Here is a 13,742-nt window from a genome sequence, read left to right as displayed (position 1 = left end):
CGCCATTGGAACCAAGAAAACATGACTCAAAGAAACCGCATTCATAAAAGACTGCAATTATGTGCATAGCAATTTATTAATTTATGATCAGGATAGTGTTTCAAGACTATAAAATATCAATGTCTCCCATCCCGGAAGCCACTCCCTTGTGCCAGAGGACAAATAATTCATCAGCCAATAGCTTGGTAGGCATGGAGTCAGTCTTGAGGGCCACTTCACTAAGCCATGGTGAGGTCTGACAGGTCACTGCCACGGTGACCCAACTCATTGTACCAAATGCAACATTTGCCAACCTCTGCATTTTTGAGTTTCTCTTTTCTAGGGACCCAACTGACCATGCCTCTCCAATTCCCATCATCTATATCTGGTCCACACCATCTATAACTGGTCTCTGTGATGAGATATCTACTTAATCAATTACAATCATAATGCAGTCTTGCCTTCCTGAAGTTTCACTGGGTCACTGTGATGAAAATTTGTCTGATTCCAAATTCTTCAGGTGTTTGCTTATGTCCTACCCCTACCTAGTAGCTAATCTTACCCTTCCTGTACAAGTTTTACTAGTTAACCCACAGGAACAGCTATATTTCCATAATGGTCAAGGTCTTGGCATCTCTCACAAGATACTATCAATTAGTCACTTGAGGAGTACTCGCTTGAACCATAAACTTGTGTCGGCGGCACAAGAAAACATGCAGGGCTTGGAACAAATCAATATTGACCTCAACACATACTTAGGGAACGGATTTCTTCCGTGAGTTTGTCACATTTCTTTTGCTTTGAAAACTCAAGATAGTGTTTTTGTTAATGAAGGTATTCAGTTAAGATGGCAAATTGAGTTTTGAAGCTACTGCTTCTATCAAGGACAACCTCTCTGACACAACTCTGTTTTGTTTCTGTCTCAACTTCTATACCTTTGCCTCTCTGGCTTTTGTCTGATTACATTTGATGTCTCTGCTCTTATTGTCTGCCTGTGTTTGCTTCCAACTGTGGCAATTTCTTCTCAGCCTCTATGTGCTGTTCTTTCCCTTTGTGCTTTTTGGAAATTTTTAAGATTTTCAAATTTTGGGGGTGCCTGGGTGGCTCAGTCAGTTAGGCGTCCAACTCTTGATCTTGGCTCAGGTCACGATCTTGTGGTTCGTGAGTTTGAGCTGCTGACAGTGCAGAGCCTGCTTAGGAGCCTCTCTTTCCCTCTCTCTGTTTGTCCCCCAAATAAATAAATAAATACATAAACTTAGAGATATAAATAAATAAACTTTTTTAAAAAAGATGTTTTAATTTTGTAAAGTAATCTCTAGTCCCAACATGGGGTTCAAACTCTCAACCCTGAGGGGCACCTGGGTGACTCTGTCAGTTAAGCATCCAAGTTTGGCTCAGGTCACGATCTCACGATTTGTGAGTTCAAGCCCTGCGTAGGGCTCTGTGCTGACAGCTCAGAACCTGGAGCCTGTTTCAGATTCTGTGTCTCCCTCTCCCTCTCTGCTCCTCCCCTGCTTGTGCTCTGTCTCTCTCTCTCTCAAAATAAATAAACATTAAAAAAAAACAAAAAACAAAAACCTCTTGGCCCTGAGGTCAAGGGTTGAATCCTCTTCCAACTGAGCCAGCCAGGTGCCCCACCCACTTTGTGCTTTAATGATCTCTGATGGGTATCTGTCACTATCCCTCCTTCCTTTTTTCCCTATCTCTTTTCTTTCTTTCTTTCTTTCTTTCTTTCTTTCTTTCTTTCTTTCTTTCTTTCTTCATCTGTCCCTCCTTCTCCTTGATTTTTCCTTTGGATGTTTTGTTGGTTTGGTTTGGGGCATTTTTGTTTGTTTTAGATTTTATTTATTTTTTAATGTTTTTTTTTTAATTTATTTTTGAGAGAGGGGGAGAGAGAGAGAGAGAGCAAGTGGGGTAGGGGCAGAGAGAGGGGGACAAAGAATCCAAAGCAGACTGTGTGCTGACAGCAGAGATCCTGATGTGGGGCTCAAACCCACAAACCCTGGGACCACGACCTGAACTGAAGTTGGACGCTTAACCAACTGAGCCACCCAGGCACGCCTAGATTTTTTTTTTTTTTAAAGTAATATCTACACCCAGTGTGGGGCTCGAACTCACAACTCTGAGATCACGCATCCTCCATCAACTGAGCCAGCCAGGTGCCCCTTCCTTTGGATGTTTATTTACTCAGTCTGCTCCCCTCTCCACCCACCCCTCCCCCTTCTTTCACTCTCTGTGGTTCTCCTCAGTCCCTTTGCCTATTCTTCTATCTCAATTTACATCCCTGATTCTTATTTTTCCTCATCTTCCTACCAGTCTCTGCCTAACAGTTCCTGGCAGTCTCTGGCTTTGTGTTATACAGTGTAGCCGTTTGTCCTTTGTCTTTCTGTCCCCAACTCCACATATTTCCTACTTTCTTTTTCTGCCAGTGAATCTTCCCATTGAGTGCCTCTTCACCTTCTGTTCTTTTGCTTCTCAGCTCCCCTGACGAATCCCCCTCAGCCTCTATCTCCACCTCTCTCTTCTCTCGCTCTGCGAACCTCTCTTAAGGCTTCTATTACCTCCATCTCTCCTGAGTCGGGTCGTTCCTCCTTGTCACTCACTCTATTTCTCTGTCTAAACCATCTGTGCCTTGCACCCTTGGGGGCCCTTCCTGTCAGCTTTTATACTGATTTTCCTCGTCCTTGTCCTCTTCGTTTATGACCATTTTACCAGTTCTGTGACTGCTTCCTGTCAGCAACCATGAGGGTCTTTCTCAGCGTTTCTGCCAAAGATTCCCTGTCTTGCCCTCCATCTGTCTTCACCTCTGTCTCTTCCATACAGGTGAACCTTTTATTTGTCCCTTGATCTATGCATGTCCACTTCTGCTATCCCTTTTCTCTAGCTCAGCTTTGGGGCAGGCTTTTTTTTGTTTTAATTTTCCTGTCTCTTGCTTCTGCTCATGTATTTTTTCTGTGGATGATTAAGGGTTATCTCTTTCTGTCCATTGCTTTGTAGAATAGTAAACTTAATCTGCTCTACACTTCCCGTAACCTGGCTGTTCTGCCTGAAGAAAAGAGATTTTGTGTGGTGAAAAACAAAAGCGCAGAAGTGCTAGGGGAGAAAGGAGAGGGAGAGCTCGCAAAGGAATCCTGGAAGGGAGTCAGATACACCTTAGTCCCTCTGCAGCCAAGTGGAAGCCTTCCCTCATCTACTTCTGCCTCTGCCTTCATTCTTCCATGAAAGACAGGGCCTGGGAAAACCCTATAGTCGGCACCCAGATCAGGTATTTGAGTCCCTGCCGTGGCTCTGGGCTTTAGTGCTGTCCTAAGAAGACAGACCCGGTGGGCACCTGGGTGGCTCAGTCGGTTAAGCATCTGACTTTGGCTCAGGTCATGATCTCGCGGTTCTTGAGTTCGAGCCCTGTGTGGGGCTCTGTGCGGACAGCCCACAGCCAGGAGCCTGCTTTGGATTCCGTGTCTCCCTCTCTCTCTGCCCCTCCCCGGCTCACACTCTCTTTCTCTCAAAACTAAATAAACATTTAAAAAAATTAAAAAAGAAGAATCTGCGTTTTCCTTGAAAAGATCAGAAGATACTAAGAAAATTTAAAAGGAAGATGCTGGGCTTTTTAAAAATTATGAAGGCAGGGGCACCTGGTGGCTCAGTGCGTTGAGCATCTAATTCTTGATTTTGGCTCAGGTCATGATCCTAGGGTCGTGAGATTGAGCCCTGAGTTGGGGTCTACACTGAGTGCGGAGCCTGCTTAAGATTCTCTCTCTCTCTCTCTCTCTCTCTCTCTCTCTCTCTCTCTCTGTCTCTCTCTCTCTTTCTCTCTCTCAGTGCCTGGGTGGCTCAGTCAGCTGAGCGTCGGACTCTTGGATTTCAGCTCTGCTTGTGATCTCACGGTTTGTGAGATGGAGGCTTACATCAGGCTCTGTGCTGGCAGCACGGAACCTGCTTGAGATCCTCTCTCTCTGCCCCTCCCCTGCTCGCATGCACTCTCTCAAAATACAGAAACATTACAAAAATATTCTCTCTATGCCCCTCCCTCTCTCTCTCTCTCTCTTAAAAAAAATTTTTTTTTAAGGCAGTAGAACTAACATTAAGTACAAACACAGTAGTGTGGCTTTGAGAACCAGAAATAGCAGCAGCAATTGTAGTGGCCCAGTTCTTCTGTCTCTTGGTGACTATTATGTCCACCCCCACTGGCTACTGATAGCACCTGTGTGGCCTCCTCCCATTGCTAGAATGTGGTCACAGTTGAGGTCTTTCTTCCTCTGACCCCACCCCCTCCATGCCAGATCTCTCTGATCCTAACAGGACCTCACCTTTCTTCACCTGTTCCCATGCTAAAGCAAAGGATTTCATTGGTAGTTTCATTTAGCTTCATGCCTCCTGCCACCTCTTATTGGTAGAACTGGCTGTACCTCTTGAGTTAGTCTGCTGGACGAAGCAGTCATCTGATGATGGGATTCAGTGAACAATAGCCCAGGATCCCGGTTTCCCACCCATCATGAGCATCAGCATTTCTTCTTAGATCCTAGGAATGGGGAGGGGTGTGAGTTAGCCGGAAAAGGAATTGAGATACTGAAAATTCCTTTCGGTCCTTACCCCATCGAAGGACAGTGTACTGTAGACCACCATGTCCTTGTCCTGGTCATGTCTCCCCCAGGACTGGCCGGAGAGGAGCCTGACGCTTCTCTCTAGTCTTTTAGGCTGAGAATGGAACCATCCCTGGTGACAAGCTCACCATCACAACATCTCCTTGTGTCCCTGGTTTCCTTGTGCCCAGGGATGGGTGGGCGGTGCCGAGACCGTAGGACATCACTGACCAAAATACGGACACCCAGTATGATGCTCATGGCACCCACAGTCACCAGTCCGGTTCCACCAAGGATGACCAGAGCAGGAGGCACCTGGTGTTGCTGCCGGATCAGCCACAGACTTATCCACCCCAGAGGCACCAGGCGGAAGAGGGCCAGGGTGGCCAGGGTGGCCCAGCTGGCCATGCTGAAGGCCAGGGATGGGGCCTGGTGGGAAAGCAGCAGCAATTTTCGTAGGTGCAGGCAGGCAGAGTTCAGCTCCAGGAGCAAAGACACCATAGAGACGCCTACATAGTGGCTGGACAGAATGGCGGTGCTGAGGCAGCTCACTACCTAGGGAACAGGGGTCAGAGGTCAGAGGACCTTCCGGGAACTACTGACCATCATTGCCAACATCTCAATCCCTAAGACAGGGGCTCCTAAGCATTTTGTGGTATGCTATCAAAAAGCTGCCCTTTAGGCTTACCCTTACGTTAGGGCCTAAATGGCATTAAAATAACTCTTCCATAGTAACCCTCGGCCCAGAGGTTGTCTCCCCTGGGGCAGCAGCAGCGTCTGCACAGTATACCCCCCACCCCGCCCCGATTTCCAATCCTGGGTTTTGATGCCCCATCCCCACTCCCTGTACTGGGACTCCCCCTTCTCAGAAAATCTCCCTGTTCAACATTTCTGCAATCTATGAGCCACCTGAGGGAATCCAAGCTACCTAGGCAGTGCTCAGACTCCAGCTGTGGCTAGCAGTCAGTCCTCTCCCCCCAAACCAGCCCAAAGTTGGGAGGATCAAGCCCCAACAGGGTCAGAGACTCTGGAAAGTCACTGGACAGAAACCTGAAGAGAGATTGGGGACCCCCACCCCGAGCATACCACCCTTCCTGTCTCCCTTTCCCCAAGTCTCACCACCAAATGATGACAGAGAAGTTCCCACGCCTGGCCCAAGGTCTGGTTGCACAGCATGTCAGCTCCATCCGCCAAGAAATAACCTATGGGCATGGTATGAGGGGGAGGACCATTAGGCCTCCCCAAGTTGTTGTACTTCTTGGAGAGGAATCTTCATCCCCTCCTTTTTCCAGGTCTTTAGTTTCCTTCAGCAAAGCTGCCAGAAACATTTGACCCCTGGGGACCTGGAATTACCATCGGAAGGTTGTTCCCCACCAAGCTCGCCCAACCTTCCCTGCAGACTCACCCACGGACACAGCCACCAGCACCAGGGCCCAGAACGGGTGGCCGTGAATCGGGTCGGCAGCCATCTGAGGGTACAGCGAGAGCCTGTAGGAGATGGGGGACCATAGTCAGCATCGTGCAGACTCAGACCCCATTCTCCCGCTGTGCACGCTCACCCACCCATTCACAGCCCCCACCCAGTGTCAGACTTTCAAGGTCCCGCTTCGAGGGAGTGAAGCCTACTTGGAAAGAAAAGAAAAGGAAAGAGAAGAGACGAGAAGAGAAGAGAACAAAAAAGAGAAGAGAAGAGAAGACAAGACAAGACAAGACAAGGAGAAGGAGAAGGAGAAGGAGAAGGGAAAAGGAAAAGGAAAAGGAAAAGGAAAAGGAAAAGGAAAAGGAAAAGGAAAAGGAAAAAGGGTTGTGTAAGGTCCTGCTTCGATTCTTGAAGGTGCCCCTATGGGTCTTTTAATCTCAACTTTCGACCGCTCCCCCTCACCCCGGTGCCTCCCGAACCTCTAAGCCCCGCACCCGAGCAGCGCCCCGACCCCTGTGAGCAGGCTGTGCACCAGGGAGACACAGATGTTCCGCCACTTCCAACGGTCCTGGGCAGCAGATCCCGGCGTGGGCAGCAGCTGCAGCGCCCAGTGCAGCCCCCGGAAGGCGGCGAAGGAGGCGCCGGTCACAAGGAGCCCCCACATGGCCTGGCAGGTCCGATTTAGTCCCTTGGGCGCCGGCGCTCTCAGCTGGGACGCACCCAATGTCAGCTGCGGGGGCTGTGAGTTGGTTTTCGCGCAAGAACGGGTCTTTGGCTTCCCCAGCCCACCGCGCCTTTGGAATCCGCTTTAACTTTTCTAGGCTTCGACCACGCCCCCATCACTCGGCTAGGTGGTGATTGGAGCAGCCGGGGAGCCACGCCCCGGAGCTACAGCCAACAGATCCTGTCCCGCCCTAGGATGGGTGGCGGGTTGGGGGGCTCCTGGGGACCACGCCTTGCAACGGAGCTCAGGGGGACTTCCAGGCTGTCGACAGGGTTCTTCCCCAACTCCTGTGTCCCAAACCCTTCGGAACTCCCGAAATAGGTCGCTAAACTCACCTGACACCCCCAGAGGCCCCGCCCCATTGTCTTTCACCTCCTCTTCCCTATACTAACCTTTCACCTGCTGGTCATCCCACTCTTGGCACCCTCACCGACCTGAAGGTAGAGGCCAGCGCACACCCACTCCCACTTGCTTAAACATCGCCACCGCACTGCCCCACATCACCCCCACCCCGTCTCAGCTGTGGGGGTACCTCATTTCCTTCGAGCCACCCTTTCCACTTTCCGAGGTTTCCAGACCTTTAACACATCATGGCAACCCTATTAATCCCAACAGTCCTGTCCCCTTACACAGTGCCTTCAAATGAAACAACAGCTCCCATTTTGGAGAAGTGACCCGCTGGGGACTCCTCCCCCCAACCGCTTTTGGGGGCCCTACAGAGGACCCTTGCTATTAGGAGGGGAGGGAAAAGGAAACCACTTAGCACTCAAGTCTTGAAAAGCACCCCTCCCCCCAGGGCTTGGTACAAGTTAGGTGAATAGAATTCTCTCTTCCAATCTGAGGTGGCAAGGAGAGGTCACGCAGGGTCACCTCCAGGTTGGGACAGAATCAAAGAGAAAATCAAAGACTGATAGGATTCTAGAACCTTTCAGCCTGGAGATAAAATCTTCCCCGACGCCCCCACCTTCCATCTCCTGAAGAGTGACAGGTTTTTACTGTTTTCCTTACTCCACACCACACCTCTTCAGCTGGCTGAAAGCCAGCAATTCAGAGAGCTGTTTCTCGTAGGTGGAGAGGGGTAGATTCCAGCTACTTACTCCTGGAGAATGAAGTTCTTCACATTCTCACAACCCCTTTTCTTCACCAAAACCCCATTTCGTCCAAGGGGTTAGGGGCATCCCTTCATTCCTCCACACCCACCTCTCCAAGTTTTTAAAACAATTACACTGATTCTTTTAAATTTTATTTATTATATGAGAACCATACACAATGGAGAAAATTTTAAAATAGAAAAGCCAAAGAGGAAAATCACAATGATTTTGTTCCACCATCCAAAGATAATCACTATCATTAACATTTAAGAGTTATGTCCTTAGTCTTTATCTGTTTTATATATACAAGAATATACCCATATTAAAAAAAATTGAGATCACATAATACACACTATTTTCATAACCTTTTTAATATTCAAAGAGCATTTTTCTTTCCAGTCAAATGTTCTTCTACATGACTTCTAATGGCTGTGCAGTACTCCACCATCTGGATGGATATACAATGATTTACTTAAGCAATCCCCCATTGCAAATTTTCATTACAGCAAAGAAGAAGTGAATTCCCAATCAGACAACTGCTTCTCATTTTTTCTATTGCAATGCTGGGGTGAGCATCTTGTAACTGAATCTTTAATTATTTTCTTAGGGTAAATTCCCAAGTGTAGAATCACTAGGTCAAAGGCGATGGACACTTTTAGAGTGTTTGACACATACTACCAAACTGACATCCAGGAAGGCTATGCCAATTCGCACCCCCATATACAAGGTATGGGAGTGTTATTTTAGTGCTCCTTTGCCGATACTGGGTCTTCCTTTTTTTATTTTTTAAAATATAGTTTGCCGAGGGAAAAATGCTTTCAGCTATGTTTGTCTTTCTTTAATTACTAATGAAGCACACAGTGTTTTTCATGGTTTTATCCATTTGAATTTCTTCTATGAATTCCCTACATATGTCCTTTCACAGCTGGTTCTTGCTCCTTGAGGCTGCTTTGTATCACTCTATAGGGTAGGGAGTAGAAGTAGGAGGATGAAGCAACAGGACATTTTAACACAGTCTCATATCTCAGGGAGGTAGTGACACTGGAGAGAAAGAGTGAATGAAGCCAGTGGCCGGGAGCTTGTTCTTGATGGAGGCTGGCCGTCCTCCCTCCTCCTGGGGTGCTCCTGGCCTTTATGGGTCCCCTCTGCGGGGTGCCCAGACAGGGCCCTGTGCTCTCCGGGCCTGGTCCTTCACTGGTCTTCTGCCTGCCTCTGTGTTCCCAGGCTGCTCTTCCTCATCTCTGCTCCATGACGGGTGAGGATGGCAGAGCCACATACCCAGGGCTGGAGGGAGACACTGTGGCCAGTGAAGCGGAGAGGGGAAGAAAGGACGGAAGCAATGTCCAGGGACAGAACAATCTTTGTTGCAGCCTATGAGTGGACCCAGTCTACCCACCCCCTCCACCGCAGTCCCACACGCATCCAGCCTAGGCTGCAGAAGGGTGGGTTCAGTGATCTACTCTCCCCTAAATCTCTCTCATAAGTGGAGAAAAGGACCCAGCTACCTGTACATCTTGTGCCCCACAGCAGGACAGCTTTCTGCAGCCCCTGAATTTGGCCACCTTCAGGCAGGGAGGCTGGGCCACGGTTGAACCACACCAGAGCCTGAGCCCCAAGAGTTACGTGGCATCAGGAGCCAGGGGTGCTAGGTTTACACAGCTTGATTCCCCAGAGGGGGTCACATCCCACAACCCATCTCGCCTGGTTGCTGGAGAGAATTTCCCGCCTCATAAGCCTGAGCTGAGTCTCACAAATTATCCTGGAAGGTAAAGTGAGAGAAGAAACAGAGGAACAGCAGTTGGAACCCCATCAGGGGCTGCGGTTCTGTTTTGGGTGGCAGAGGAAACCTGGGGCCACCTTTGTATGGTGGGAAGTCAATGTAGAGACTGAGCTCCTCCAGCCCCTAGCCCTGGTCTAACTCTAGCCCCCTCCCTCTAATCCTCCCCCCACCCCCAGCTCCTGGGGTTGTGTTGGTTAGGGATGGGGGGAGGGGCAACAGCTTATATGAAAAGCTGTTTTGTTCCCACCCACAGGGAGAAGAGAGCCCAGGCTCTGAGTCTGCACAGTAGGCTTCTGATTCCCTCCTGCACATTCAACTGTATGATTCTGCATCTCACAGGTGTTGAAGCTGAGACAAGAGGCCCAAGGGTCCCACATATAGGTGATTTATCCCTGTAACTGGAGTCTAGGCCAGTCTGAGGAAATACAGGGAAAGCTAAGAGCATGGGGTTGACTACTCAGATGGGAGTTTCAGTATGACCTCTTCCCTGAAGATGAAATTTACTTTGGACCTCACCTGGAAAGGCAGTAGGAAAGAAAGGGAGACAGGAAGGAGGGTCAAGAAAGACATCTGAGTAAAGGTGTTGCCAGTTTTCTTTGCTCCCATTGTCTTCCCTTTGTCACACACTGATGTAGACCAACTAACCTTGGGTAGTCACAGCCATCTAGTCCCCAGCCCAACAAGGGTCTCTAATCTACAACTGTTCTCTCTTGCTGGGCCAATCTGGCTGAAGGGTCTCCAACTGAACAAGGTTCCCTTTTCCAAAAGGCATCACCACTCCCGCTGTTCTGACCTTCCCAGCCCCAGTTCCGTCACCTTCCAGATGAGGGGGAAAGCAGCTCCTTCTCCTCTTCCTCCTCCTCCTTGAAGCCAGGGGCAGAGGGCAACAGTTCTTCAACTGGCAGCTTTAGCTGGGTCAGGACATAAAGCTTGCCACTGAAGAACTACTGCGGCTCAGCCAGTTGAGGATGTGGGAGGGACAGGCTCCTAAAAGGAAAGGGAAGAAAAATGGGAAGGATCTGAGCAGGGCCATGTCACAGGGACACTGTCCCACTGGCATCAAAGTCCAGCTCCAACAGATGCTCAACCTTGTAACAAAGGGTTCTTGGCTTTGACTTGGGCCTGCAGGAGCGGTTAACTTCAGTGAGAAGCAAGAGGCAGCTCTAAACATACCTCCTTGCACCTCTTTCCAGAACTGAAGGCTGTAGAGAGACCCAGGCCTGCTCTCACCCCACCCCCCACCCCTTGCCTCAGCTACCCACGGAGGGCCCCTCCTCTTCAGCATTCAGAGAGGGCAGGACTTAGAACCTTGGACACGTCCCACCAATCGCCCAGGTACTTGGTGAGAAGTTGTACCTTAGGTCCAAAAATGTGAGTTCAGTGATCAGCCCAACTGACTTGTTCCCAAAGAGTTCAGCTAGAAGAGTTTTGGGGGCCTACATCTGGGGAAGAGTAAGGAAGTGTTTGGAAGGTCAGCAGAGGCTCCAGGGACTGTGAGGAGAGGACAGGGGACCAAAGGCTGGAGGGGAGGGAGGTATGGGCAGGGTGGATGGGCAGCTTCCCCAAGACTCTCAAATGCCAGGCATTCCGCTTGCGCATTCCGGGTACATCTGGTATGAATTCCAGGCTGTCTGCCGGCCCCTCCATGTCTGAACTTTGTTCCAAGTTCCAAGCCCCGCCCCCACAGTTCCAACGCATGAATCAGCAGGAAAAGCCGGGCCCTGCAGCATGGCCCAGGGAGGGGGCTGGGGGCGTGGCAGGCTAGAGGGCTGTGAGCTGGGGAGGGCGGGTCTGTGCTGACACTCAGTCCAAGGGCATGGCCCATGCCAGTGTGAGCGGCCAAGGCGGTCTTGCTTTCAGACTTCTATACTCAGAGGATAAGAAAGACTAGGGTGGGGGTGGGAGGTTTTCAAATTACAAAACCCTCTTGGGAGACATGAACTTTGTGGTATCTTCCTTCCCCCAGGTGACCAGTCCAACTCCTTCCCACTCTCCTCTGTCTGAGCCAGCTCTGTTCAGCCCATAGGACTCAGCGGCTGCTCAGAGTCTGTGCCAAGCAGGTGCCCTTGGCTGCAGGGCGGGGTGGGCCCAGGGCACTGACCCTCTGACCAGCTGCTCCATCAACCCTTTGGCACCCTGACAATTCCTAGCCCAGTCTGACAGCCAGGATGACAGGCCAAATGAGTTGGAGGCTGTAACTAGGGCCGGAGGGAGGTGGGGGCGATAGCCTAGCGAGAGGCCATAGGGAGGGGCCAAGAGTTGGCCGAGAGGTGGGGAGAGAGGGAGCCCAGTGATGACTAACCCAGGCGCCCCACCCAGTCAGCCGGCTTCCCAGGCGGTCAGGGCCAGGCCTGGGCTAGGGGCCCCACAACCGGACATGCTGGGGGGGAGGTGCAGAGGTGACCTTCTCTGGGCCCAAGACGGCCAGTTAGGCTGGGGAGGGGGGGTTAGAGTTTCCAGGTCCTCCTCCAGCCCGCTTCCCCCACCAACCGCGGTGAAACCCTAACCTTTGGGTTGCATAAGGCCCCCGCACCGCCGCCCCCTACTCCTCTCCCCTCCCCCCTTACATAACATCCCCTGGAGGGAACGAGAGGAGGGGCCGGCCCGCCCAGAGACCCCTTCCCTGCCAGGGCGCTCAATTGGCCCTGACCCACTGACTGCCAGTAAAGGAAAACTACCTCCTCACTACCCGCCGGGTCCAAACCCTCCGCAAGCTAGAAGGCCAGTTCTCATATCCTTTGACCAGGGGGCGCCCAGGTTAGCTGCCCCCAGCCCTCCAGCCCCTCGTCTCCCTTTTAGCCACTCTGCAAAACCTTCCGCCACTACTGCTGTCCTGGCTCCTTCTTTAAACCTCCTGCCACACTACTCCAGTCAGTTCAGGCCCCTCTGCCCCAAAGCTCCCCTACCCCCGCCGCCCCCTCTCCCCTCCCCCGGAAGGGCAGGGTGTGGCCACCAGGACCCTACTTTCCCCCGTTACCCTGTTAGCACGGTTCCCTCCTGTGCGGCGGAGACCCCAGCTCACACCCACCTGGTGCTGGGTGGGGGGGCTGCTGAGGGTAGGGGAGCAAATCAGTGCGTCCGTCCCCCACGGCCGGCGGCGCTGTGTCTTCCCTGCGCCCAGCACACACCGGCTCCAGGCTCCGATCAGCTGGCGGCGTCGTGACGCACAAGCTGCGATTGCACCGCCTAGGGCCAATCACCGCCCACTGCTGGGCAGCGTGACCACACCCACTCTGGGGCGCCAGCACTTCGCCCAGGTCCCGCCTCTCCGGCCGTCTTAGCTCTGATTGGCAAGGAGGCCACCCCTTTGCCTGGGTGAGCTGCGCTAGGCCACGCCCACCAACTCACGAGCTCACCAATAGGTGAAAGGGTGTGGCTGAGCCTTAAGCCTAAGGCAGCTTGCTTTGAGGAGCGCTACGTCAAACCAGAGTCCTAAAGAGCAAAAGGAAGTAAAGGCGTGTGTGTTTGCGTTGCACACTGGTCAATGTAGTTCTCGGTCTGGCACCTCGTTCCCAGAATCCAGCGCGCTCTGTGAGTTGGCATTTTTAAACTCCTCTCCGAATCCATCCTGGCGAAGTCCTTAAAGGGCTACAGCCCCTCCTTTTTTGGGCCGTGCGTGCTTGTTTTAAACTACCCCAAAATGGATTCGCTGACCTCTGCGTATGAGGCGATAGTTCTTTAGGGAAAGGTGGAGCAGGCGAAGCAGGAGTGGGTAGAACTGAAGGTGGAAATTAGCCTCCCGGGCAGCACACTCTTCCATTGGATGAGGACTCTTGAGGGCTTTTGGAGGAGGGAAAACTGTCCACCTCTCCTGGTCCCAGCTTTCACTGGAGAGATCTAGTCCTCCTCTCCTGGCGGGCTCTTACTAATCAGGAGATTTTTCTTGTAGAGTAGGTCTCGTCCCAGTCGCATAGAGGCAGAGCCTCTCAAGCAGCAGCTTCCTAACAAAAGATTCATAGTACAGTCCTCACTTGAGGGTAGAAGCAAGACTAGTGGTGGGAAACTAGGGGATGGGTCTTGTCAGAGTGTCAACTGGTAAGTAACCCCATCCTCCGCCTAATACCCCTATTCTGTCCCGCCCTCCAGAAGCCTTTCACTGACTCAGGCCTACTTAGGAAGAGATTTCAAAGGTAGAGACCAATGGGGAGGCTGCCCCTTTCCCCAGGGG

At 51.4% G+C, this 13,742-nt stretch overlaps 1 protein-coding gene across 5 annotated transcripts; it reads right to left on the bottom strand.

The window, feature by feature from the left end:
- Window positions 1-3,937: 3,937 nt before the first annotated feature.
- TLCD2 (TLC domain containing 2) lies at window positions 3,938-13,621 on the bottom strand. Of its 5 annotated transcripts, none has more exons than XM_045044924.1 (6): window positions 12,603-13,621; window positions 10,368-10,561; window positions 6,474-9,091; window positions 5,965-6,047; window positions 5,679-5,761; window positions 3,938-5,114 (listed from the first exon to the last, which is right to left on the bottom strand). In XM_045044924.1, the coding sequence occupies exons 3-6, from the start codon at window positions 6,641-6,643 to the stop codon at window positions 4,662-4,664; spliced, it is 789 nt and encodes a 262-aa protein (XP_044900859.1). In that variant the 5' UTR covers window positions 6,644-9,091; window positions 10,368-10,561; window positions 12,603-13,621; the 3' UTR covers window positions 3,938-4,661. The 5 variants fall into 5 exon arrangements, with proteins under 5 accessions (XP_044900859.1, XP_044900861.1, XP_044900858.1 ...); XM_045044926.1 differs by having other exon boundaries at window positions 6,474-9,078; XM_045044923.1 differs by having other exon boundaries at window positions 10,391-10,561.
- Between the last annotated feature and the right edge of the window lie 121 nt (window positions 13,622-13,742).

The sequence above is a fragment of the Felis catus genome, chromosome E1 (genome assembly GCF_018350175.1).
Source record: "Felis catus isolate Fca126 chromosome E1, F.catus_Fca126_mat1.0, whole genome shotgun sequence".
NCBI lineage: Eukaryota > Metazoa > Chordata > Mammalia > Carnivora > Felidae > Felis > Felis catus.
Note: the sequence above shows the minus strand (reverse complement) of the source record. Positions and strands in the feature narration are given on the sequence as shown.

What these genes read in the sequence shown, in the direction of transcription:
- TLCD2 (XM_006939981.5), bottom strand. Translation starts at nt 6,643, where the DNA reads ATGTGGGGGCTCCTTGTGACCGGCGCCTCCTTCGCCGCCTTCCGGGGG. An exon ending in GCTGGTGGCTGTGTCCGTGG is followed by an intron (nt 5,762 to 5,964) that starts GTGAGTCTGCAG and finishes CCATGCCCATAG; the next exon opens with GTTATTTCTTGGCGGATGGA. An exon ending in TTCTCTGTCATCATTTGGTG is followed by an intron (nt 5,115 to 5,678) that starts GTGAGACTTGGG and finishes CCTGTTCCCTAG; the next exon opens with GTAGTGAGCTGCCTCAGCAC.